At 39.4% G+C, this 27,229-nt stretch overlaps 1 protein-coding gene across 1 annotated transcript in view; it reads right to left on the reverse strand.

Moving 5' to 3' along the window:
- MEGF10 (multiple EGF like domains 10) overlaps positions 1–27,229 on the reverse strand; it is a 158,257-nt gene that overhangs the window by 10,429 nt on the left and 120,599 nt on the right. Inside the window, exons 14-21 of the mRNA XM_030566126.1 lie at positions 15,587–15,733; positions 10,533–10,667; positions 9,985–10,113; positions 6,328–6,456; positions 4,535–4,663; positions 2,268–2,396; positions 1,505–1,741; positions 98–225 (exon numbers count right to left, since the gene is read on the reverse strand). Of these exons, the coding sequence (XP_030421986.1) occupies positions 98–225; positions 1,505–1,741; positions 2,268–2,396; positions 4,535–4,663; positions 6,328–6,456; positions 9,985–10,113; positions 10,533–10,667; positions 15,587–15,733 (1,163 nt within the window). The remainder of the gene's footprint in view (positions 1–97; positions 226–1,504; positions 1,742–2,267; positions 2,397–4,534; positions 4,664–6,327; positions 6,457–9,984; positions 10,114–10,532; positions 10,668–15,586; positions 15,734–27,229) is intronic.

Consider the following 27,229-nt stretch of genomic DNA (forward strand, 5'->3'; position numbering starts at 1 on the left):
AAAATGACTTGTTGAGAGATGTACTATGTAAAAGAAAACATTGAGCTAATACTGCTTGTTGATCTGCATAATGGCCACCACCGTTTTCTTGTTTTACCTTAGCAAGGGTCATCCTGTCCATGTTGTTGACATGAGGTTGGGTTGTGCACTGTGTTAAGGTGTGATAGCTAGGGTTGGAGAAGTAGTGGCTATTGGCATTCCCACCATTAGTATGAGGAATGGTTTCTGAAAAGAAAGGGAGAAGAAAATGAACAATTTAAAGGAATGCGCTGTTGCCTTTTGAAGATAATTCCCTGATACTCAGTCCCTTCACTCTTTTTTGCCTCCATTGTCTGCAACCTTGGCATTAACCAGTTTGCAAAAATGCTGACCACCAGCTCCACAACATTGTGTGTGTTGCTTACTACTGTAACTCCCCCTTGGCCGCATTTTTCAAACATACCTTCATCTGCTCTAACTACTGCAACTCCTGGCCTACCAAAGCCCCAGCTTCCCTAACTCAAGTTTTGTGAATAAAAAAAATTGTGACAATATCAACCCAACTCTGAAACAACTCCATACTGATTTCAGGGTCTAACTAAAAACTGCTCTCCTTGTTTTAAAACCCTTCATGGCCTTGCTCCAGCCTAACGCATGACTCCTGCCTCCTCTCTTCTCTCCACTCCCTCCATTTGTCTCATACTACTCTATTTCATTTCAAATCTCAGTGGAAACCATAGCCTTTCAGCATTTCTTAAACCTTTAAATACAGTTAGCTGAGGAACAGAAAAATTAACCCTGTCACTGTATTACTTAACCCTGGAACATGTTTTGAGATACAATGTGCATAAAAGATGCTAGAGAAAAAAGTTGTATTGTATGGTATGTGGTCAGCATTTTCCTTTGTTCAACCATACACATTTCTACTAGCATAGATGGGCTTTATATATTAAATGCATAGATTAAAGAGGCTATATTGCACAACACACAACAGTTCACAGCTATAGACACACGGAAAGATTCACTCCGAACTCTAACTATGTGCTGCTGACAGCTGAAAGGGGCTGCCATGGGGGGCATTGCTGTTTAGCGTGTCCTGAAAAGCTGAGTTGCTGGCTAGACAGGAGAAACAGCCTGCAGCAACTGGGGATACACAAATTCAGTAGATCCTTGAGAATCTCCCTCTTTGATATGGGGTATCTATGAAGCTCCATCCCCATGGAGATTAAAACTGCTCCCACTGGTGGAACTCCCAAGGGATGGTGTCACTAGAAACAAAAGGCACTAGATACCCAAATTACCCTCCCTGAAAGCATAAACTTCCCTGCTCATAGTAGCAGTTACTGATGCAGAAAGGTGCCACCTGCACCTCCTCAAGCCTGTGGGGGCATTTATGTAGTCAGTATATGAGCTTGATTAAGAGAGAACAAATAGTTTTGAAAGTTAAGTGACGAAAAAAATTTGCAGTTTTGTTTCTCCGGCTGGGATTTACTTAATCATGTCCCTCACATAGCTCTACTCCTACCTGAAATGGTGTAATCTGCATTGATGACCCTCATAGCGGGTGTATAGGTAACTGCTGGCATATTTGTTTCTTTCCCCTTCTGCTTGTGTCTATAAATAATGAATAGTGCAAGCAAGAAGAGGACAACCAGGACAAGAATAATGATTCCTGTGATAGCCCCAATCTGGTAGGAATCAGCAGGGATAGCAGTACTGGTACGGCTTAAACTGTTCAAGTTTCCTACTATGATCACACCAGCTGTAAAACAAGAAGAAATGAAAACACATGGCATATTCATACAAGAATTATAAAATGAAGAACAGAGGTCTGACTTCTATTTTTAAAGCTCTCTTCCGAAAGCATTAGGAGTGATAACTCAAGCCTTACCTGGCAACAATAATTCATGCAAATACTCTACTTTTATGTGTCTATTTCATGTGGCTGAAAAAATAGCACTCTGCCCTCTGGCCAAGAAATACATAATGTACAAAGTACTTGACCCACTGGCAGCTTTGTATGGTATTACCAAGTACAACGCTGCAAAAGATATCATCAGGTGCTGTGTTAAAAACAAGCATTCTCTCCTAGTTCACGGTCCTTTCTTCCTCCAGTAAACTATCAATAAGTCATCGGATGGATTAAGACTCATAAGTATAAATATTATTAATAAACCATCAAGCAAGTCATTTAAATACACATCCCAGAGGAAATTCATTATTTATGTATATATGAGATCTAAGAGAATTTAAAGTACTTTCACAATCATTTTATTGCATGTCATTACCTTGATCGCACCTTGCTCCTTTCCAGCCTGGGCTGCAATAACAAGTTCCTGTGATGTGGTCACAAGTTGAGTTGTTCAGACAGTCACATATTTGCCGGCAGCCATAACCGTATGTACCTGGGGGACACTCTATGCAAAATAATAAAAAATCAAATGCACATCTTCATATTTGAACCTATGAATATGAACTGTGTGTGTAGTAAATGCTACTGAAATATTTTAATGTTACAGATACACAGTATTAAGGACCCTAAAGATTTGCCATTGTAAAGCAGGTACATTTTTATAAGTGAGCAGCAGGTGGCAATGTGTTACTGGTGCTGAAGCTCTAGGAGGCAAGAAAATCACTTGTTTGTTTAAAATTATTTCCTATCTGGAAACAAACAAAATATTATGTTCACATGTGGATACCCGGGCCTGATTCTCTACTGCCCAGCTCTTTGTTTACATCTATGCAAAATGAATGTAAATTGTCTCCAACTCATAATGGCACAGGTTTAAAAGGCCACTTATGGTACAAGGCAGTAGAGAACAAGGCACCGGGGGCTAGATACACAAAGAAACTTAGGTATGGTGATCCTAAGCATTGCTATAGGTGCAGTAATACAGTGCTGATTAAAAGTGTCTCTTTAATCATGTTATTAGCATCACTTTACTGATAGCTTTGGCTTCTTTTTATATTGACACCTTCATACATTTGTGGCTTGTTACTTTATTGTAACAAAACTGGATTACAAAAGTATAATTCTTTCAGACAGGAATTGGCAAATCTTTTGGAGCTTAAATTTTGTGAAGTTCTCAGACATTTTTGGAAGAGAAGAGTGGAAAACTAGTTTGCTTTCTTAATTTTTATTTACGTATTTATTGCAATTTAAGTCTATGCTTTATTTCCCCCAAAATTAGAGCTGATCAGAAAAGGGAATATCTATTACATGGAAAATTCTAACATTTAAATATTTGGTTTTGTTCCAAATCAAAACAAAAAGCCAAAATTTTGAAATTTTCCACAGAGCTGAAATTCAGAAACAATTCTATGCATTTACATCAATACATTTTGTTTCAATAATGTCAACATTTTATAATATAAAATATTAAATGTAACTTGTACAAATATGCTATATTAAAATCAATGTTTTAATTAATATAAAACTCAAAACAAAATGAATCAATATGCTAAAGTCAAAACAAAACATTTTCACCTTATCAAAATGAAACGTTTGACATAGTCAAAGTGAAACAAGGAAGTCAGAATGGTTTGTTTTGAGATTTTGCCGTTGAAAATTCCATCAAAATCAAAACATTCCCACAAAAATTGAGATTTCGATAAAACTGCATTTTCTGAGAGAAAACTGTTCTGTCAACATTTTTTGAGGCTCTACACAAAAATGTTAGTTAATTTTACAAAACCAACATCTGTTATACCTAATTGGAAGCCTGTTCTACACATGTGAAATTGAGCCCTGTGCAGAAGGCCTACAAAAGGCTTATGTGCCACTCAAGTGCTAATTAAACACTCAGAACAGGACATAAGTGACATTTATACAGTGGGTAGGCCCTGTGTTGATCTTCTGAACTGGAGCCAATTTGGAGGCTAATATGATGTATTAGGCATAGAAGCACCACTCTCCTGACCCTGCCAAAAACTAGGCCAACACAAGTGTGAGCCTTTGGGACTCATTCTTCTCTCTCATGTAACTCCACTGAAACCGATGAAGTTAAACTGGGGTAGAACTAGTATGTGTGAAAGCAGAATCAGGCCCTATGCATAGAAATTATAATGTGCCTTATATGCCACCCTTTGGTAACTCTTTTGACTTACATAGAGCTATTCCTGGGATGAATTTGGCTCTCAGTCCTCTAGCTATTAGTTTTCATCAGGGTGTTATGACGGTAATAGTTGTTTGGATTAATTTGTTATTTTTGTACAGTTATGGACATTTTTCTAATATTATGTCAAAGGCAACTATAGGTAGCCTAGGACAGGAACTTTTTAAAGGTAGATATAAATGTAAATAAACAATCAAAAAGATTTAAAGAAAGACTATAAGTCTATCTTACTAATCTCTCAGGCTTTCATCAGATGGAGAAACAACCTTAACATCACACTGAATAGAGTTAGGTCCAAATCCTGTGATCCTTACTCAGACAAAACTCCCTTCGAAGTCAGTGCTGTTTTGTCTGAGTAAGGACTCACAATCACAGTATTCAGTCTAGGGAGTTTTGCATTTGTTCATACTATTCACGACTATTTTCTGCTTCCTACTCACTCTGTTCACAGTGTTTCCCCATGAATCCTGTGCGGCAGGTGCACTGCCCCAATATGTGGTCACAATCAGCTCCATTCTGACACTGGCATATTAACGCACAGTCTTTCCCATAAAACCCCAAGGGACATCCTGCAGTGCAAAGGGGGAGGAAAAAAAGAGAAGAGAATCTTCTAGGAGGAATATAAAAGTATTATTATTATTTATTAAAAATCATTTCTATAGTGCCACTAATTTATACAGGACTTTATAAACATAATAGACGAAGAGCTTCTCAGCTCTGAAATGTTTACTGTGTAAATTACACAAACAGACAAGACAAAGTAACAGGTATGGAGGATGCGGAGATTGCTGATGATAAGAAGATAAGCAGGAAGGATTGCTGGAATGGGAAGATGTTTTAAGGAGACATTTGAAGGAGGAGGGAGGGAGGACTTTGATGAATGAATCTTTGGACATATTTTCTGCACAGTTGATGTTGAAACATTAATGAGTAATGAGTAAAAATATTGTATCTCAGCTCCTCACAAAGGTTCCACGTCAGTATGAAGAAGACATATCACTGTAGACAGATCATTATTCACCAGCAGGAAGCAAAAGAGCCATGATAGCTGGCAGCTGAACCAATACACTGAATGTCTTCCACAGTATTATCCATATGGCCCCATAATATGTGTTATCTCCTGCCGCTCTGACATTGTGCTATTGAAAAAGGAGTGCTGTGACTTTAAAAAGCATTGCATGCAAAGCAGATGTCAGTGGTACTTTGCTGAGATCAAATATGATGAGTATACTTGACTTGAGCATAATAGCTATAAATGTGATCATATGATACCTGTAATGAGGAAAATAAGACAATATTCCTTCAATCAACAGAAAAATTATCTCAAACTTTGTATGAACTATTGCTCAGCACTCATACGCAGATTTCTAGTCACAACACTTCCAATATCTAATTCATTAATGTAAAGTTCTTGGAGAGAGATCTCAGGTATTAAATGTATGAGTCACACAAAAACAATTCTAGAGTAGAGTATAAAATAGTGAAATGATGAAGTTCCGGTTCTGGTTCCAGATAATATAAATAGCCATGCCAGTACCTAAATTATATGTTGATAAAGCTTGTTCCCTGTAAGCTAATGGCTAGAGAGATAGGAGACCTGTAATAAAATCAGTTTACAACAGTGCTGAGGAGAGGAATGTGTCTCTATGAATCACTGTCATGAGTAAACTTGAAACTATTCACTTCATGGGACTTGATTCAGCCCTGGGTAATGCTGATGTAATTTTGGGTGCAGAGTGCCCAGTGGCAGAATTCCTCCCAGAGGAGGTTTTGGCTGGGGAAGGGGTACAAGGTAACTGCAAACTGCCTGTTTTTCAGGGACACACTCCTACCAAGAGCTGCCCCAGACGCGTATAGCTCTGGCCAGGTTGGGAGACAATGTCTGGGCACCTGGGAAAGCATTCATTCAGCACATGCACATGCCAGCTTTTGCCGCTGAGACTTCTGTGGACTCCTGGCTGTAACTGAATGTTGCCTTCCTGTGTAGGAAACCCAAAGGGAAGGCAGTGGTGTGAATTCCCCCTCAGATGCAGCAGTCCCGACTAATATAGGTGGCTACAATTTTCATCACTTGTACCAGCAGAAGTGACAAGACACATCCTCTGGATTAGAATGGTGTAACAGTGTTGGAAAAATCAGTGAACAAAGAGGAAATATTAAAAGAAATGAAGGAAAATATTGTTATTAATCGGTAGTCACACAACAACCTAAGTAGATCATAAGAGTCACTTACTCTGGGTACAATAAAGGCCAGTCCATCCTGGAGTACATTTGCATTCCCCATCATAGGCACTGCAGTAAGCTCCATTATGGCAATTGCAGGTGTGAATACAGTTTGGACCCCAATGGGCAGGTGGACAAGCTAAAATATTTCAATCAATTAATTAATCTCATCTGGTAAAGACACAAAGCAGCACTACATACAAATGTTAAAATAGTTATTTTCTACCTTCTTCAGTCTGATCAATTTCAACCAAATAGTTTCCTAGATTTTTCTTGAAACTAACTAGTCTTTTACCCTAGATAAGAACAAATGAAAAACACAAACAGGAAAGAGGAATCAATGTGTGAGATCCTGATCTCAGTACAATACTATGTGGCCAGTATCACTGGTTTCTCATAGTTCAAAAGGGGGAGTCATATAAATCAGGTTTTTTTAATTGATTCTTCACTGGTTTCTAGTGACTTAAAATTTTCACCCCTACTGATTACCACTGAACTAGATGGAGAGGTTGTGCATTCTAATCCTAGCACAGGAGAATAAACAGGGAGAGAGGAAAAATATTTGCACCCTGGCCCAGTTATCAATTAAATCCCTGTGTTCCTCTCCCAAAATGTAACTTTATGGCTGAAGCAGGATGAATCAGAGATTCCATGGTTTAGCTTTAGTTTCTTGATTTGAGGTCTCTGATTTATTCACTGGTCCCCATTAGACCAAAAATCAATATAATCCTTCCAACAAACAAATCATTATAAATAGGGCCCTACAAAATTCATGGTCCATTTTGGTCAATTTCATGGTCATAGGATTTTAAAAATCATAAATTTCATGATTTCAGCTACTTAAATCTGAAATTTCATGGTGGTGTAATTGTAGGGGTCCAGACCTCAAAAGGAGTTGTGGGAGGGTCACAAGGTTATTGTATGGGGGGGCTGTGGTATTGCTACTCTTACTTCTGCACTGCTGCTGGTGCCAGTGCTGTCTTCAGAGCTGGGCACCTGGGCAAAAGCTGCCGCTCTCCAGTCACCCAGCTCTGAAGGCAGCACAGATGTGAGGGTGGCAATACCACAATCCCCCTAAATAACACTGAAACTCCCCTTCAACTCTCTTTTGGGTCAGGCCCCGCAATTTGAGAAATGCTGGTCTCCCCCTTGAAATCTGTATAATATCGGGTAAAAGCACACAAAATCACCAGATTTCACAGGGGGAGACCAGATTTTACGATTCATGACCATGAATTTGGTAAGGCCCTAATTATAAACAATAAAGTAAGTGAAGGTTCTTGCACATACACCGCAGTTGCAAATATTATTGGTGCAGGTTTGGAAACTGCTTTGAAAATGGTACATTGAATGAATTTGGTACTGAATGGTATTAAGAGAAAAAATGGTAAAATGTCTCTCTAAATGCTAATTATTATATGTAAATAGCACTGCAGCAAAAGAAAAGTTACATGTATATATGAATAAATCAGATCCCATTGAGAGCAGTGAGTGCTGTAAAAATGACCTCTTATTTTTTGATTAATTACGCTTCCAAATTTCTATTTTTAGCATAAGTAAAGAGTTTTGTCATTTTGCATTGTGAAATCATTAGCTTTAAGTTACTTTTCTAAATTTAAATACAGTCTTGTGGAAAAAAAGAATTAATATTTTTACAGGAGAGAAGAAACAAATTATGCACTGGACTTGATCCCTGATTTTGACTATGTTAAGGGTAAGATAGTGTTTTCCCCATATCATATTCTGATTTGGCTGTCCAGAGACCTAATTAGCTTCTTCAAGGCAGGTCAGCAGTTCTATATTTTACTAAATGTTTGCATTTGCAAAATGATTTATATATGTGTAGCCTGTATTTTTGGGAAGTGTTGCCATAATTCAAAATTTCATTTCATTAAGGAAAGAAAAAAACATTTGCAAGAAGTATCTTCTTCCTTAAATCTCAGTCCATTCTTTTTCTGATGTTTCCATATTAGCTGTAAAGAGTAGTGATGATTTTTTAAAATTTCTGCATGAAGTTAGTGGTTAGCCAAGAAGAAATGTCAGGTCACATGCAGAAAAAGGCTAAGGGGTTTCATGAAGGACACCAGTTCAGACAGAAATTAATGGAACCATTATTTTCTATGAGAACTGACAGCCTTTGTACAAACCAAATAAACTTCCTCTCTTGTGGTCACAAGCACAGCCGTAATAGATGCTCCCATTCATGCTGTTGGCATAATTTTCTTGCATTGTTTCTGTAAGTACAGCCTCCTCTCAAACACTCAAACACTCATAAACACCTCCCAGAAAGGAGGTAAGAAGTTGAAAACAACAGAATGAGAGTCTGCATCCAATGAAGAATTTTGCCATTGACTTCATTAGGTCCTAAATTTTATTTTGATAAGTAGTAGCAACAGTGGGAGTTGTGGGTGTTCAGTGCCTCTGAGAGTTTAGCCAATGGACTTTTTTTTTCCAAATTGATGAGACTTTGCATTGCACTGAGACATAGCCAGTTAACCTGTGCTAGTCAAACCATAAGTAATGTAAATTAATGAGGCAGGTTATTGGGAGATGCATCTCCTTGGAAACTGAACAGCTTTCCCACACCCACAGCTCAACATTTTCTGAATTCTGACATATCAGTGTTGGAGACTGTCCCAGTGAAGCTATGTATGTACAGGCTACAGGATTGGGCCATCAAGTTGCTTTTGTACTAGGCCTTCCTACCCATGAAAATGCATGTGTCAGAAAACTAATGCCAGTGATTACTGATTCAGATAGACCCGGAATAGGTGTCAGTAGGAAGCCCATATTTAATATAATAATGGATTGCACAAATCATAAGAAAAGTAAAATGTTGATAAAATTTCCCAATGACTTCATTGGTGCATGATCAGACTAATCTACAGACTGAACAACAAGGAATAGACTGTCACTAGAAAAAAATATGCATCAATGAAAGCTACATCAAAAAGGAACAGAGAGAAATCTGTAAAAATTATGCTAAATAAGAAGTCAGACTGCAAAAATCAAACCAAGAAAATGCTCTGAAAATTTACAATGTTTAAGAGGAGGAAAGCGGCTCTTGTGGGTAAAGGCACTGAACACAGGAGATCTCGGTTGTGTTTTCAGCCTTGCCACAGTCTTCCTGTGTGATCATGGGGAAATCACCTAGCATCTATATGTCTCAGTTCCCCCTCTATAGCATAGGGATAATAATAATGACAATAATACTCCCATAACTTAAAAGTGTGTCCTGAGGATAAATTTGTTAATGTTCATAGAGTGTTCACAATACTAGAGTGATGGGGGCCATGTACGAAGCTAGACAGAGAAGGAAGTGCATGACTGTTTAATCATGAAGTTTGAATTTTATGATAATGAAACTGCTATGCAAATGTTCAAATGGGCTTTTCATATGGGATTTGAAATGTAAAATAGGTAAATATCTCTTAACCGTATAACATAGGAGTCCTTATTTATTTATTTATTTATTTATTTATTTAATCTTGTCCATCTCTTTTTCTTATAACAAACCAAACAAATTCTAGGTGCCAATACAAGTCCCTGTCATTTATCAGTCAGTTACAAAGTGTTTCTTTAGCATCAAGAAGAAAATTATAAGGAACTGAACTTAGTCTAATTGATTAAACAAGATATCTCAAGAAAGAAAAAAACTGGTACTTACGCTGAGAGCAGTCACTGCCAATCCACCCAGGATAACATTGACAAGATCTGTCAATAGGATTGCATGTTCCATTGTTGGTGCATGTGCAAATTCCGGCACAATTCTTGCCAAATCTCCCACTAGGACACACTGTTAAAACATTTTAGTGAATTTTTCATTTGTATTGTTTCCCTAATATTTGTAATTGAAATCTGATGTCTTGGATCAAGAAAATTCCTATTTAGTATAATGCCAAAATAAATGCTGCTATAAATTCAGTTGAGCAAATTTATATTATCTATTTTACAGCTATTTCATTTACCTAGAGGGTTTTTTTGATAATGAACATGATATCTCCACAAAAAGAAGAAAGGTATTTTTCAACCGTTAGGGCTATCTTTTCAACCAACTTCAACCTGGCTTCAGTTTCTACATTTACAAACTGCATGTACAAAACCAGAAACCACTTTCGGATAATGTGATCTGATAAGTCTAGAATGCATGGAATGAAAAAAATTGCCACACTTGGTCACTGTATCCATTGCAAGGGTCTTTATTACAGCATTTACCTTCATTGCAGAGGGCTCCTGTGAAACCAGGTAAGCAGTCACAAAGTCCAGTTACATGATGGCAGGGACCACTGCTGTGCACACACTGGGGGCATGCCTGGCTACAACGATGTCCATAAAACCCAGGAGAGCAAACTGAAATCAGAAAGAATATACTGTCATTTCCTCTTGCACTTTCTACCCCACAATGATCTATTCCTCTTCAACAACTAAATGGGGTAACAGTTAACCAGTTCAGTGCTGCCTTCCTGTCACTTCCTGTTCTGCTCGATTTACTAGATGCATACTTATTGAACTAGTGGTTATTGTTATTTATCTAGTTCCAATGAGTGCTTAATACCTTGCAGATAGCTAAGAAGATAAAAGTCCCTACCCTGAGGAGCTTACTACAGTCTGGTTAGTAACTGGTGACATTCAGGCACTTGAAGGGATGCTGCAACAATGGACTACCATACAGTAGTGGCAGTGAAGAACAGCATTCAATGTGTTAAAGCCGATAATGACAATGACTCAAATTCTGGCCTGACACACTCCCTGAGCAATCCCATTCATGTCAGTGGGGTTGCACAAGTTGTAATTCAGTGGCAGAATATGGCTTAGCCATGTATTCAGGCTATATTTCACACCAGCCAAACAAATACAAACAAGAATGTGACTCAGATCAAACAAATTTCCGCTTAAGCAGAGGATGAGAGGAATAACTTCCATGAATTATGTTTGAAAAATGTATAGATTTGAAAATTAAAGGATAAGTAGTCAGAAAAAACATTACAACACAATACATAGGAGAATGGAATAAGATAGTTGTATCCTTAAGAGGGAAAACTTTACCCTAAGGCTTTGCTATTATTGACTTCTCATATTTTTTCTCACTTGTTGGACAAATCTAAATTACTTCAGCCCACTGCTGTATTGGCAGATAGGCACAGCTGTAGCATGTTTTCCAGCTATTCTTTAAATTAGCCAGTTGCTGCATTCCTTAACACGGTGCAGAGAGCTACACATCACCTCTGGTTTCTACACAACTTGGGACCAGAAACACTGAGGCCTCCAGTTAATTTTTATGCCAATGGTACTGGTCCCTTCTTCAGCAGAGCTATATCACCAGCCAAATAAAGAGACTGAAAGAAAAAATGCCTGCTGCATGGAATTTCTTTCTTTGTTTCTCTAATCCCTTTGGCACCTATTTCCTGATAAATTAGGATATAATAGGTAATGCTTTAAGTTTAGTGTCTGTTGTACAACAGCAATTACTATTTACCTAAGTAACCTATTATATTTTCACTATGTTAATTTAGTTCAAAATTCAGTCTCTTAAATGCACTCTTGATACGGTGTACTTGGTCAAATCCCTCTGGAGCGCTTCACCATTTTCAAGTGAAGCCCTGTGTCAGTCATAAGATTTTCCTGTTTACAGAAAAAGCATTTTTGTCATTGGCCCCTGATTTATTTGTGTGACCATTTGTCTCCTTGGTCTCTAGGCTGTGCAGGAGCAATTGGTTCTGAGAGCCATTTGAGTGCTAAACTGTGGAAGCCACTACACTTTGTTATACCCCCAGTTCCAAATCACTAGGAAGGTTTACATTTATTTAACTAGTAAAAAGACATGAGACAAAGGACAGGAATAAACGGTCAGTTTTGAGAATGGAGAGAGGTAAACAGTGGTGTCCCCCAAGGATTTGTACTGGGAGAAATGCTGTTCAACATATTCATCAATGATCTGGAAAAAGGGGTAAACAGTGAGGTGGCAAAATTTGCAGAAAATACAAAACTATTTAACATAATTAAGCCCAAAGCAGAGCGTGAAGAGCTACAAAGCGATCTCACAAAACCAGGTGATTCGGGCAACAAAATATCAGATGCAATTCAATATTGATAAATGCAAAGTAATGCACATTGGAAAACATAATCCCAACTATATATATAAAATGATGAGGTCTAAATTAGCTGTTACCACAAAAGAGATATCTTGGAGTCACTGTGAATAGTTCTCTGAAAACATCCATTCAATGTGCAGCATCAGTAATAAGAACATAAGAATGGCCATACTGGGTCAGACCAAAGGTCCATCTTGCCCAGTATCCTGTCTTCCAACAGTAGCCAATGCCAGGTGCCCCAGAAGGAATGAACAGAACAGGTAATCACCAAGTGATCCATCCCATCGCCCAATCCCAGCTTCTGGCAAACAGAGGCTAGGGACACCATCCCTGCCCATCCTGGCTAATCACCATTGATGGACCTATCCTCTATGAACTTATCTAGTTCTTTTCTGAATCTTGTTATAATCTTGGCCTTCACAACGTCCTCTTGCAAAGAGATCCACAGGTTGACTGTACATTGTGTGAAGAAATACTTCCTTCTGGTTGTTTTAAACCTGCTGCCTATTAATTTCATTTTATGTCCCCTACTTCTTGTGCTATGAGTAGTAAATAACACTTCCTTATTTACTTTCTCCACACCAGTCATGATTTGACAGACCTCTATCATATCCCTCCTTCATCATCTCTTCCAAGCTGAAAAGTCCCAGTCTTATTACTCTCTCCTCATATGGAAGCTGTTCCATACTCCTATCATTTTTGTTGCCCTTTTCTGAACCTTTTCCAATTCTAATACATCTTTTTTTGAGATGGGGTGATCACATTTGTACACAGTATTCCAGATGTGGGCGTACCATGGATTTATATAGAGGCAATAGGATATTTTCTGTCTTATTATCTATCCCTCTCCTAATGATCCCCAACCTTCTGTTTACTTTTTTGACTGCCACTGCACATTGAGTGGATGTTTTCAGAGTCAAAAAAATGCTAATAGACTGTTAGAAATCATTAAGAAAGGGATAGATAATAAGACAGTACATTTTATAATGCCACTATATAAATCCAGTGTATGCCCACACCTGGAATACCGCATGCAGATTTGGTCACCCCATCTCAAAAAATAAATATTAGAATTCGAACAGGTACAGAAAAGGGCAACAAAAATGATTAGGAGTATGAAATAGCTTCCAGATGAGGAGAGATTAAAAAGACTGGGACTTTTCAGCTTAGAAGAGAGATGACTAAGGGGGGATATAATAGAGGTCTATAAAGTCATAAATGATGTAGAGAAAGTGAACAAGGAAGTGTTATTTACTCCTTCACATAACACAAGACCCAGGGGTCACCCAGTGAAAATAACAGGCAGCAGGTTTAAAACAAACAGAAGGAAATACTTCTTCCCACAACTCACGGTCAACCTGTGAAACTGATTTCCAGAGGACATTGTGAAAGCCAAACTATAACAAGGTTAAAAAAGAATTAGATAAGTTAAGGGAGGATAGATCCATCAATGACTATTAGCCAAGATGGTCAGGGTGCAACTCCATGCTGTGAGTATCCCTAGCCCCTAACTGCCAGAAGCTGGGTGTGGACAACACGGGATGGATCATTCAAAGACTGCCTGTTCTGTTCATTCTCTCTGAAGCACTTGGAATTGGCCACTGTCAGAAGACAGGATACTAGGCTAGGTGGACTATTGATCTAACTCAGTATGGCCTTTTTTGTGTTCCTAGGTTCTTAGTCTTCTTTTGGGATAACTGATTTACTGAAAAAGTCCTTTGAGAGGCATGCAAGTGATAGTAAAGAACAATTACACCACTTAACTAGAAATGCTTAGAGAATACTAATGCCACAGTAATGTCAGGAATTTAATATTAAGGTCAACAATATCCGTCTTGTATCAGGTGAAGTGGGTATTCACCTATGAAAGCTAATCCTCCAATACGTCTGTTAGTCTATAAGGTGCCAGAAGACTCTTTGCTGCTTTTGTATCAGGAGGTAGCTGTGTTAGTCTGTATCCACAAAAACAACCAAGAGTCTGGTGGCACCTTAAAAACTAACAGATTTATTTGGGCATAAGCTTTCGTGTGTAAAATACCTCACTTCTTCTCTTCATGTGTCATTATATAATGCCTGCATCTGTAATTTTCATTCCATGCATCTGAAAAAGTGAGATATTTTACCCACGAAAGCTTATGCCCAAACAAATCTGTTAGTCTTTAAGGTGCCACCGGACTCCTTGTTGTTTTCATATTCATCTTCTTCTTCTTGAAATCCTCTCATTCTTGGGCTTTGTGACTCCATCCACTCCTGGTTCTGCTCTTATCTTTTGATAGTCATTGGATAGGCCTTTCTCCTTTCCTCTTTCAGTGGGGATTTCTCGGGTCTCCATCCTTGTCCCTTACTCTTCTCATTCAAAACCCTACCTGGGGGTGATCTCCTTCAGAAAAAAAGGCTACCATCTCTACGCTTATGACTCACAAATCTACCTCTACTCTGGATCTCTCTCCCTCACCTCTTCTAGGGTACAAACAGGAAAATACAGTCTGAAAAACCTAGGAAGGTAGTCAATGGTAATTTGTACTCTTTGATGGTTAAGAATTGTGCACACCCTATAATTTTTGTGATCCTGTTTTTTGCCACTCCACCTCAGCCCATTTGTTTGTCTTCTCTGTTATGTGGTGTCTTTTAGATTGCAAAACCTTTCATATTTATATGTCTGTACATACAGTACATTTGTGTGCTGTATACTGTGTTAGTGCCTAGCACAATGAGATCCTGGCCTGGTTGGCATCTAGGTGCTCCTGCAACATAATTGTTAAATAATAGTAATAATTAGACTAGCAACTGCCATTGAACTCAGTGGGAAATGCAGATGTTCAGTGCATCTGAAAATCAGGCTTCTTTTATGCAGTTGCCTAAATATGGATTTAGGACTCTGATATTAGGAACTTGGATTTGAAAATTTTGGACTTTGATTGTAAGACCCTTTACTATAGCAGTATATAAATAATAAATAAAAGTATAAAAATATAGTAACAAAAAGAAGATGATTACTGATGGGAATTATTTGATAACTGTACATACAGCACGTTTTGTTTCCCCTTGTATATTAACACAATTAAAACGCAGAATGTGGGCCTGTTACATCACATATTGGGAAAACCACATAGAGACACGTGATACGCATATTTTAAAAAGGAAGAAGGGAAGAAATTTTTAAAGCATTGTCCTTACTTCTTTGACAAGTGGTGCCTCTGTATCCTGGTGCACATTCACAGATTCCATCATCTGGAGAGCACGAAGCTCCATTTTTGCAGTAACAGGACAATGAACAGTTTGGACCCCACTGACCCTCGGCACACACGCTGTCACAATGTATACCTGCAAGCCATTAAATACACAGAGATGTCACCAGCAGTACCAGTAGTCAGATTCTATAGACCACAGATAATAAACAATGGGGTGAAATCCTGGCCCCATGGAAGTCAAGGGCAAAACTCCCATAGACTTTAATAGGATCAGGATTTCATCCCATTCTTTAATCAGGCTCTTCTCCCTGCTTCTGCCTTTCCTGGACTCCGCAACACTGGATCCCTTTACATTCCGACTTTGATTGTTTGTGTGCAGGACTTGATCCTAAGCTCTGCAGCAGGAAAGCATCACTGCAACTTTACTTCCACAGAACATATGAGCTACAGGAGATCCTACCTTCAAGCTTCACTCCTGCTGAGCTTTTAAAATCTGTAAAACTGAAGTTAAGCCACAATGATTTAGGAACTCTTAAGGTGCTCAGCTTCAGCTTAGCAAAGCTTAAGAATTCCACAAGGCTGGAACCCCCAATTAGCCAAGCCTCCAGTATTACAAACATTTTTGGTGTCTCCCGTGACCTTTATAAAATCAGGCCTTGTCCACTCCTCATTTTCACCATGAGTATGTTCTGTTTACCAGCTGCAAAGAGAAATGAAATGGAAAAGTGCAAAATAATCCAAATGCGGCACAAATGGCTTTTGGTTCCTCTGTAATGATCATTCCAGATAGCAGAAGATCATTGTCACTTCTTTGTGAGGAAAATGTACAAGACAAAGCAAAGTACTGCAGAAACTTCTCTTCTGAATGTAAAAATTCTTAAGGCCTGAGATAATTTCATGTAACAATAGTGATCAGGACAGGGAATGACTTCTAATGAGTGGTGAGCTGATTACCACTAAACCTCACACCAAATGGAAAAATGTAGAGCACACAAAAGGTTTCAAAACACACCATGTGAGCATTCCAAAATGCTTAGCTGCAACACAGTACTAAGGACATCCGTCATTCAGTGTTTTGTCTGTTTTTGGCACAAAACTGAATATAAAATTGCCATGACCTGAACCCCAATACAGAAACAGGCACAAATCATAATATGAACTGGTAATTAGAATCATAGACATTTTTTTCTTTACAAACCAGCAACATTAAATCTAACTTTGCTGATTTTCTTCCTTTTTTATCCACTTCTGAAAAGTCCCCTGCATGTTAAATGCCAGTAAGCAACTACTGTGGTACTCAGACCTTATTGTGTCTACAGTACTTTGCATTAGCAACTGTCGATTATTGTAGTGCCTCTATTGAATGATTCATTTGACTAAAGAAAAAAAGGACTTAATCCAGCCACAAGTACAACTTGCTTTAGAAGCTTTTCCAGCAAAATATGGTTCTGGTCACTTACTCCTTCAGATAACTTACTGTCAGACTTTTCAAAAAAGGCAAAACAGTTTCACATGTGATATTTGAGAAAAATCTTCTAAAAACCACAGAGAAGTGAGTATCTAGTGTTAGTGAAATGCTGAAAATCCTTGAAAATAAATTACCCTATTCATCCATACAGGCCGTGTCATTCCTCTCCCCTGGCCCCTCCCAGCCCCGCAACAACTGCCCTGCAAACTGCCTGAATTTAATTAAGGAATGAGCACCTCTCTGGTTAGAAGAAAGGTGAATCACCAGATTCTTAAATCGTTGGACTCTCTGTTAAGACTGTCAAAAAGGGGACCAAGACAGTGTCGACAGTAGTGAAAACGTTTGTCTATTAGAATCCAGATACAGGTCACCTAACAGCCATAAGATAATAACAACCCTTTGATTAATATTGACCTGAAAAGAATTTTTATTGCCATGAGATGAAAGAGTTCCTGTATCTTAACAATACTACCATCACGTTTGATTTTTTGCCTACACAGGTATTTTGATTGTCCTGCTTTTATCTAGAGTTAAAACACAAAACAACCAGCTTCTCAATAACTTGGGCCAGTATTTTCAAATTTGGGTACCTAACATTAGACAAATAAGTCCATACTTAGGCACCTAAGTGACCTGATATTGAGACATGTTAAGGACCCCCCATTTGAAATCAGTGAGAACTGTGGGATTTTAGCATGTCTGAAAACTAGACCACTTAATTAGATGCCTAAATATGGACTTATTTAGGAACCCAAATTTGAAAACTCTGGCCTGGGTTTATGAGTTTGTAACATCACCTCTCAAAAACAACACATTTCCGAATTAAATTGTACACTATCTGCCTTAACTCATCCTATTTGTGCATCATCCTTCATATCATACAGAGCTTCACACAGTGGGATCTTGTCATAGCGAACATTTTTTCACAGAGTTTCAATGAGGATGAGTTGAGTTGCAGTATATAGTGGTCCCTAGTAACAAGTCAGCATTTGCCAACAGCTACCACAGAGTGTTCTCTGAGATTACGTAGTCCATAATGAGTTATGAATTATTACAACCCTGGTCTCCTATGATCTGCCCACAGAGACGCCTCTATGACAGTGTTTTTCAAAGTTCGGATTGTGACCCAATACTGGGTCACAGCATGTAAGGCACTGGGTTGCCTTGCTTAGTGACCCAGTGGCTCTGGTCAGCATTAAAAGTCCCGTCGGTGGTGCTGCCTAGCTAAGGCAGACTAGTGCTTACCTGCTCTGACACCGCGCTGCGTCCCGGAAGCAGCTATCAGTGGGTCTGGCTTCTAGGCAGAAGGGGCCATGAGACTCCGAGCACTGCTCTCACCCAAGCACCGGCTCCGCACTCCCATTGGCCAGTTCCCAGTGGTGCCTGTGGGCAAGAGCTGCACGGAGCCGCATGCGCGCCTCCACCTAGGAGCCAGAACTGCTGCTGGCTGCTTCCAGGGCGCAGGGCAGTCTGCGATGCCAGGACAGACCAGGGAAGCCGCTGGACATAAGCCCTGGCCCAACACCCCAACCCTCTGCTCCAGCCCTGAGCCTCTTCCAAACCCAGAGCCCCTCCTGCACCCCAAACCCCTCAACCCTGGCTCCACCCCAGAGCTTGCATCCCCAGCCCAGAGCCCTGACCCGCTCTTACACCCCAGCCCACTGCCCCAGCCCTAAGCCCCCCCCAACCCAGAGTCCCCTCCTGCACCCCAGAGTCTGCATCCCCAGCCCAGAGACCTGACCCCCTCCCACATCCCAGCCCAGAGCCCCCTCACACATCCTGAACCCCTCATTCCTGGCCCCACCCTGCAGCCCTCACCCCTGCACCTCAACTCTGCCCCAGCCCTGAGCCCCTCCCACAACCAAACCCCTCATCTCCAGCTCCGTTGGGTCACAGGCATCAACAATTTTCTTCAACTGGGTCCCCACAAAAAAAGTTTGAAAATCACTGATCTATGACAACCATGCTTTGTGGGGACATTAGTATAGAAGGGGCAGAGTCCCAGGCCCATAGGGTCAATGAGGTTTGGGGGACCCAACATGAGGAGGAAGAAGAAAAAAAGACAAGCCCTTTCCCCATACAGTGGTCAAGGAGAAATTTCCGTGAAGAAAACTTTTTCCTCTTCCCATGTGTTTTCTGATGAGTGAAGGTGATCAGGTAGAGAATTATTTCAGGATACTTAACAAAGGAAAAAACATTGCATCTCAGATACTATTGTCCATAACTATGGGCAAATGTTGCATTTTTAATGGTCACTGCTGTATTTGGAATTGCAATTTGCACAACGTAATGCATTGAAACAATTCTGAACTTTCCATCCGCTTCATTATACAGGGAATTTCATTATATCCAAGTTCCGTATAAGCAAGGCAGGTTCCACTGTATTGGGAGTTGGGGGCATGTATAAGCAGAGAGGTACATATACTAATTTAATGATATATTGTATCTCTAGCTACATATTTTAAAATATCTCAACTATTAGTTGTTATTGAGAGGAACACAAAAAAAATTAAAAACAGGAAATTTTAGGTTTAATTTTTACATCTGTATAACTTAAAAACTAACTTATTTTTGAGAGAAGGGCAGAAATTTCAAAAAGATTAAACAAAAAAGAGAGAGAATTCTCCAGGCTCTGATTTTGTACACTACATTTCAGAAAAGAGAGCTAAGCTTTAGAGCAAAGCTATGAACTGAGGAAGACAAGCTTTTAGTGGGGTTTGCAAGAGATACTTTGACATAACCAGTATGACATGGTGATGAACAATTTGATTTAAAAATGTGTATTTTCTTTCTTATCCAATAAAAGTATTTTTTATAAGTTTGTGTGTTGCTTTTGATCCTGATAAGGAGATCTGTGAAGAAATGTTTTTGCCAGGGCTGCGGACAAAGAGCTCTTTGATTGCTTCCACAAGTTGCTAGGCAATAGCTGAATGGTCATGATAAACTTCAGCTAAGCAGCTCTGAAGAAATACTCATGCATTTAATGCCCAGTGCTTTATGCCAAGGGCCTCACATCTAAATCAGCATTCCCTCGGCATCTGAATTGCATGACTGAAGTAAATAATTCTTTTGGGGTATCAGTGTTTTCAGCCATACTAGCAGAGTGTTTACATACTCCATACACTGTACTTTTAATAGTTTGAGAGTAAGTGATATATCCAAATCAACCCACATTGAAAGCTCATGGCTTATTTATTTTTGTCCTTTAAGAGAAAAATTCCATAAATAATTCTTTGTGATCTGTAGTGACACAGGCAAAACTATTGTTCCCAGACACTGAGCATGCTTTCTAGCTTACTCACCCTCCATTTGACTGAGGAAAATAGTCCAACATACAATAAGATAAATATCATGCTACTATGTAGGTGTATTTATACTCTGTGTAGCATATGGAGTCTCCTATTATATCCTTAAGGAACAGATTCAAGACCTGTTTTTAACCTACTATAACTGCTATACACTGGAGTTAATTCTGACACAGAACACTGTATCTGAGAGCAGGATCAGGCCCTCAAAATGTTCCATAAAATCTTGGCCTCCCACCGATTTCATTTCTTGTTTTTATTTACATGAGAAACACTTTTCCTTAAACTTACAATACTTCAGTTCAAAAGAAAGCTCAGACTCCTGAGAGGGAAAGCAGGTGCATCCTATAATGGAGAAAACCAAGGAAAGCTTCGCTAATTCTTTACTAAATGAGTGAATGACCACTGAGGCCACGTCCAGACTAGGAATTAAAATCGATTTTAGATACGCAACTTCAGCTACGAGAATAACGTAGCTGAAGTCGAATTTCTAAAATCGAGGTACTCACCAGTCTGGACGGCGCCGCATCGATGTCCGCGGCTCTCCGTGTCGATTCCGGAACTCCGTTCGGATTGATGGAGTTCCGGAATCGATGTAAGCGCGCTCGGGGATCGATACACCGCGTCCAGACTAGACGCGATATATCGATCCCCGAGCAATCGATTTTAACCCGCCGATGCCGCGGGTTAGTCTGGACGAGGGCTGAGAAGGTAATCAGGTTGGGGTGAGTGCTTGATGGAGAGAGCACAGGGTACAAAAGTGGACAATCTCAATGGGGATATGGTTGTTGGGGATGCCTTCATTGTCTCCAGCTGAGAAGAGGGGGAGTCCTTGATCTCCAATTAGGGGAAACTGAGGGAATAGATAAAACTTCAGTGTCTCCAATTGGAGAAAATACAGGATCACTGAATTTTTCATATCAGTTCAGACCATTTGGAATTTCAGTTTGCACAACGTAACGCATTGAAACAATTCTGAACTTTCCATCCACTTAGATATAATGATATTCCATTTATAATAAAGTTCACTATAAGCAAGGCAGTTCCACTCTATTGGGGTTGGGGGGAAAAGGGAACATGTAAGCAGACAGGTACATATACTGATTTGTATCTGGGGAAGGAATAAGTCTCCAGCTGCTTTTGTAGGAAACAAGCCAGCATCAACCTCTCTACAAAATCCCTGCTGAAACAGAGTCTGGTAGCACACATCTTGTTTATTTTATTAAAGGAAGAGCCCAGTTACTTCCAAGATTTCACAGTTTTTTAGTGGGTGATCTTTTCTTTCTGAGGCTCTATGGTTTCCACACCCTGCCACCCTGTCTAACGACACTTAACTTTTCAGTTATCAGATTCTAAACAGCCACAGAAAAAAGAAATAAAATAATGTCTCCTTTCCTTGTGTTAATCTATTGAAAGTTTGTTCTTAAAAAGAAAGCACTATCGCCTCTGTATATAGAAGGAGTCCGAGTGCACAACCCCAACAAATCTGGGGACACAATGAACTCACTGTAAAACAATATGTAAAACAATAAAACAAAACAAAAAGTGCTATTTAACAAAGGCTTTATCATACCATATGTTTTGGAAAGTAAATGTGCTCTTTATCATAGTACAGAATTATCACAAATGTGTGGCAATATGATTTATTGTGATGGCTGTCAGTATGCTACAGCACTCACTGAGATTGCAAGGATAGGACTCAGATCCTTATGCTCCAAAATTACAGACCCCAGTCAATTAAGCAAAACAAGAATCTCCTTCAGCTTTCTACAGTATAGTGCCTATGACACACAGCTCAGCATTATAATTCCTTCATGGCACTAGTGCTATACACACCATTTATTACAGTAATCTTTTTAAAGAGTCAGTGATCCTCTTCTAATCTATGCTAAAGTGGAACACTTTTTGCTGTTAATGTGGCGAGGGAACGTCACAGAAAAAAAAGACACAAAAGATATCACACACTATGGGGGGAAAATCAATCTAAGCTACACAATTTGAGTTACATTAGTAGCATAACTCAGGTTGACGTAGCTTAGATCTACTTACCGCAGGGTCCACGCTATGCTATGTCGATGGGAGATGCTCTCCTGTCAACTCCCCTTACTCTTCTTGTTCTGGTGGAGTACCGGAATTGACGGGAGAGTGATCTGCAGTTGATTTAGTGGGTCTTCACTAGAATCACCAAATCAACTCCTGGTGGACCAATCGCCGCTGCATTGATCCACCGATAAGTGGAGACAAGTCCACAGTATGCAAAAATGCATACTGAATAAAAGATAGACAGACAGACAGAGAATTCAGGCTATCCAGTGAACCTGCTTATTCACATCCATGAGGCAAGTTTTGATAATTAGGGCAATTCACTTTTCTATTCAATAACAAGTGTGCCTCCCAAAGTAATGTCAGGATCACATGGTAAAAACACGACACTTCCTCATTACAGCAGACACATATGGTGACAGACAATCTGACTAGCATCAGCAGGTGTCCAGGTTAGGGAAAAGACACCAACATCCTGTCTGGCATAACATATGGTTGAATACTGTACAAGTTGCTGGCATAACATAGACAGGAATTATTGCATCTGTCTTTTTCATAAGCCAGTGCTATTGTTTTGATATACATAGCATATTTCATAATCCCCAGCACCACGTAAGCCTTAAATTAATTTTTAAAATTGCATGTGCAGTATCAGTATGACATGGTATTACTTCAGCGTCTCCAAACTTCTAACAAAATAGTGTGCAACACAGCAAAAGAATAATGTGTTATCACTAAGAAGTATGGCATATTTTAAGTTGTCTGAAATAAAATCTTGTGCTTTTTACACTGGTTCAGTGGAACGTCTTGGCCTGCTACTGCCTGGATTTGCTAATTTTACTGGCCTGCTCCAAACTCCACTTTTTTCATGCCTGTTTGTGGAAGAGGTGAAATTAGAGGATAAGGATAATAGCTTTGTTATGTTACTGAAGTTGCTGGATAATGCTTATAGAGTGGAATAGTGTATAGCATCCAAGCGCATTAGGTTTATAATGGTAGTTTAAACTATTGTTTTTTTAAATTAGATATTGAGTACCCAGAGCTTAAGATGAGAACTAGAAATACCAAAAATATATCCATATGTAAATTAATGTGTGCATGGACATATTGTACCAAATGTAATGGTCACTATTTAACAATAAGGGGTTTGTGTGCATGTAAGTCTCTTAGTTTTAAAGCTCTTTTATTTTAAAGCACATTACTCTTTTCCATTGTCCTATTTATTCTTCTCCATCCAAATGAAGACATTAAAAAAATATCAGGTATGCAGGTGCGTCCCTTTTATACCATAATAATTCAAGTGGCTCCTGGAATGCATCAGAATAGTGAGAACCAGAAAATAAGCCACTCCATTAATTCCAGCTGTTCTAAGCAGGGTGGGGCTTCTATATGGTGAACATTCTTAGTTTAAGTTCTAAACAGGGCTTGGTTCTTATAGGGTGAGCATTCTTAGCTTGAATTCTCCAAACGGGGTGGAGTTTCCTTTAGGACAAACATTCTTAACATAAACCTTTCACTGTGTAACAATAGAAGATACTGTAGAAATAATATAGATATTTAAAAAATGATTCTGATTACTTTGTGGTAGCTCATAACAATGAAATATCCAATAGTGAGTTTACAATTTTGTTCTTAAAAGTATAAAGAATTTTAGAACCAAAACAATATTTGGGGGGCATGGTTCAGATTAAAGGCAAACTTATTTATAAAAATAAATTAAATACTATCCTAATTTGTTGACATACTGCTCAATTGTGGCTTTGCCATAAGTCCAAAGTATAAGACAATGTATTGTTGCACTGCCTCAGGAGCAGCCAGTTCCCTCACTGCTCCTGAGAAGGAATAACTTGTACCAGGTCTATGTCTGGTTCAGTGCACATTCCCCAGCATGCTAGTGCAGCTCCCCAGTTCACTGTGTTTTGGGAGGAGGAGGTGAAGCCATGGCCTCTCCCCCTGAAACCCTGCCCTGCTCTGCCCTCTCCAAACCACCTGTATGAATAGGACACACAGAAGCTCTGCTTCCCCACCACACTGCTACCCATGATGCTAGGCACACAAATGACCCTTAGGAGGAATAATGAAAATGGAGGAAAAGTGCTAACTACTAAATGTTACATGTATTGGCTGTGTACCTGCTCCCCCCCAAATACTACAACTGCTACTGACTTTAACAATTGCTCAGCACCCTCTTAAGATCATACTTGATGCCACAAAAACAATCCGTGGCATAATATTCCTCTGATGTACAAAACTACCATTTGAAAATGCCTAATATCTGCTTTTATTTTAAAAGGGAGGACTCAGACACAGTATTTTCGAAGAGCTGAATCATATTTGAAATGACGTCGATAGCAATATTCTTTGTTAACATTAACACCAAGGGGGAAGGAACACAAGCCAAAATTGGGAAAGAACAGGTTAAATAATATTTAGATAAGTTAGACGCATTCAAGTCAGCAGTGCCTGATGAAATTCATCCTAGGGTACTTAAGGAACTACTGAATCAATCTAGGAACTGTTAGCAATTATCTTTGAGAACTCATGAAGTGTGGGTGAAGTCCCAGAGGACTGGAGATGAAAAAACATAATACCTGTCTTTAAAAAGGGGAACTAGGGCATGTCTACACTTCTATTGAACACCCGTAGTGGCCTCACTAGGCTCACAGAGCTCAGACTGCGGGGCTATAAAACTGCAGTGTAGATGTCTGGGCTTGGGCTGGAACCCATGCTCTGGAACCCTGCAAGAGGGGACGGTCCCAGATCCCAGACCCCAGGCCAAGCCCTGACATCAACACTGCAATTTTACAGCTCTGTAGCCTGAGCTCCATGAGCCTGAGTTGGCTGACATAGGCCAGACACAAGTGTAACTGCAGTGTACCCTAAGAGGACCCAGGGAATTATAGACCAGTCAGTTTAACTTTGATACCTGTCAAGATACTGGAACAAATTATTAATCAATTTGTAAGCATCTTGAGGATAATAGGGTTATAAGAAATAGCTAGCTTAGATTTATCAAGAACAAATCATGCCAAACTAACCCTGGGCATGGAGCCAGCAGCTGAACCCCTGGGCATGGGGCTGGCAACCACGGCCAGGAGTGGGGCCGGCAGCCATGACCCCAGGCACAGAGCTGGCAGCCTGGGCTGGGGCCAGGGCCAGGAATGGAGCTGGATGGCACTTCCTCCCCACCCCCCATTCTCCTCCATATGTTCCTCTGTGCCACCCTAGGGGGCATGCCCCACTGATTGGGGACTTCTGGGTCAGATATTCAGAAAACCTTTTTAACTCTAAGGGTAATTAAGCTCTGTAACAGGCTTCTAAGGAAGGTTGTGGAATCCTCATCATTGAAGGTTTTTTAAGAACAGCTTTGACAAACATCTGCCAGGATGGTCTAGGTTTACTTGGTCCTGCCTCACTTCAGGAGGCTGGACTTGATGACCTCTTGGGGTCCTTCCACCTGTACATTTCTCCTTGATTTCAGTGGAAGCAGGATCAGGTCTGATATCTCTGTAAACTACAGAATTTGGAGTTTTTAATCCTAGCATATACCTGCTCAATGATCTCTTTTTAAAAATCTAATCATTTTATGTTGTTGAGTTTCAGTATCTCCATTCATTTTTCATACATTACCAATCTGTTTAAATTGCTGTTATAACAAAAGATATCTTCACCACTATTAGTCTGTTTACCCCCAACAGTCAAAGTGCCATCACTAAAATGTGAATCTATGGCACAGCTATTTTAGAACCTCTTGCTAAAGTATTATCTTTTTTTTTCCATTCTAAATATAAATACATTCATAAATAAGTGTGGCTGCTGCATGGCTGTCAGTCTGACCTATGGTGTGTGGGTGGAGGATTTTGTCAGACAGTATAAGAAAACTATCTTGTTTATAAGATACTGTATGTCTAGACATCAGTGACATGTTGAAACTAGTCTCTCTTACACACACTGCCAAGATGACATCATCAGGGAGACTCAATTTCACCCATAACCATGTGTGAGGCTTTTTTTTTTTGGCTAACGTTTCTCATCCCTAAGTATAAAAGGGAAATTAACTTTGAAAGAAGCAAAAATGCATAGTCATTGCTCTCTTTTCAGTAACTGGCTTCAAACAGGACAGGAGAGTTGTGCTACGTTTAAAAGTCTTGACCACAACCAAGTTTAGAATATTCTATAGATAATTCTCAAGTCTCTAATATTTTATATTCTATAGATAATTCTCAAGTCTCTAATAAAGACCTGTTATAAAAAAGTTTGTCATGATTCTACTAAAGTCATTACAACAAATGTGTTATATTTTTTAAGTTTCCTTTGCAGTTTTATAAAATGATGCTGGCCTTCATGACTATTTGCCTCCATATTAAGAGACTAATGGACAATTTTTCAGTTGGTCTTCTTACCTGTGCCTGCGTAATTTGTGAAGACGTCTGATTACACACACCAACCCTGCAAGCTCATGCTCATGATCCCAAACACACAATATGAGAATTTTTGCGCAAAAAGTTATTCTGTATGAACTTGACAAGTGAAAATTAATTTAAGCTCTTCAGCCAGTCAATACATTGTACAGTATTCTATTTTTTATTTCCTCCTCCACCCTCTGGCCACCCTGGCACTCTCATACGCACTAGAATGATAGTTCAGGCAAGGTCTATGAATCCTTGCTAGTTCCCTTTTCTCTCTGCAAGAATCAAAGCCTCACTGGCTTTGTCAGTGCCTATCTCGATTGTAAGAACTAAACATAACCGATCAGAGAACAGAAACAGTATAACGCAAGTTATAACCAATGGCAACAGCTAACCAACATATG

The sequence above is a fragment of the Gopherus evgoodei genome, chromosome 6 (assembly GCF_007399415.2).
Source record: "Gopherus evgoodei ecotype Sinaloan lineage chromosome 6, rGopEvg1_v1.p, whole genome shotgun sequence".
Taxonomy (NCBI): Eukaryota; Metazoa; Chordata; order Testudines; family Testudinidae; genus Gopherus; species Gopherus evgoodei.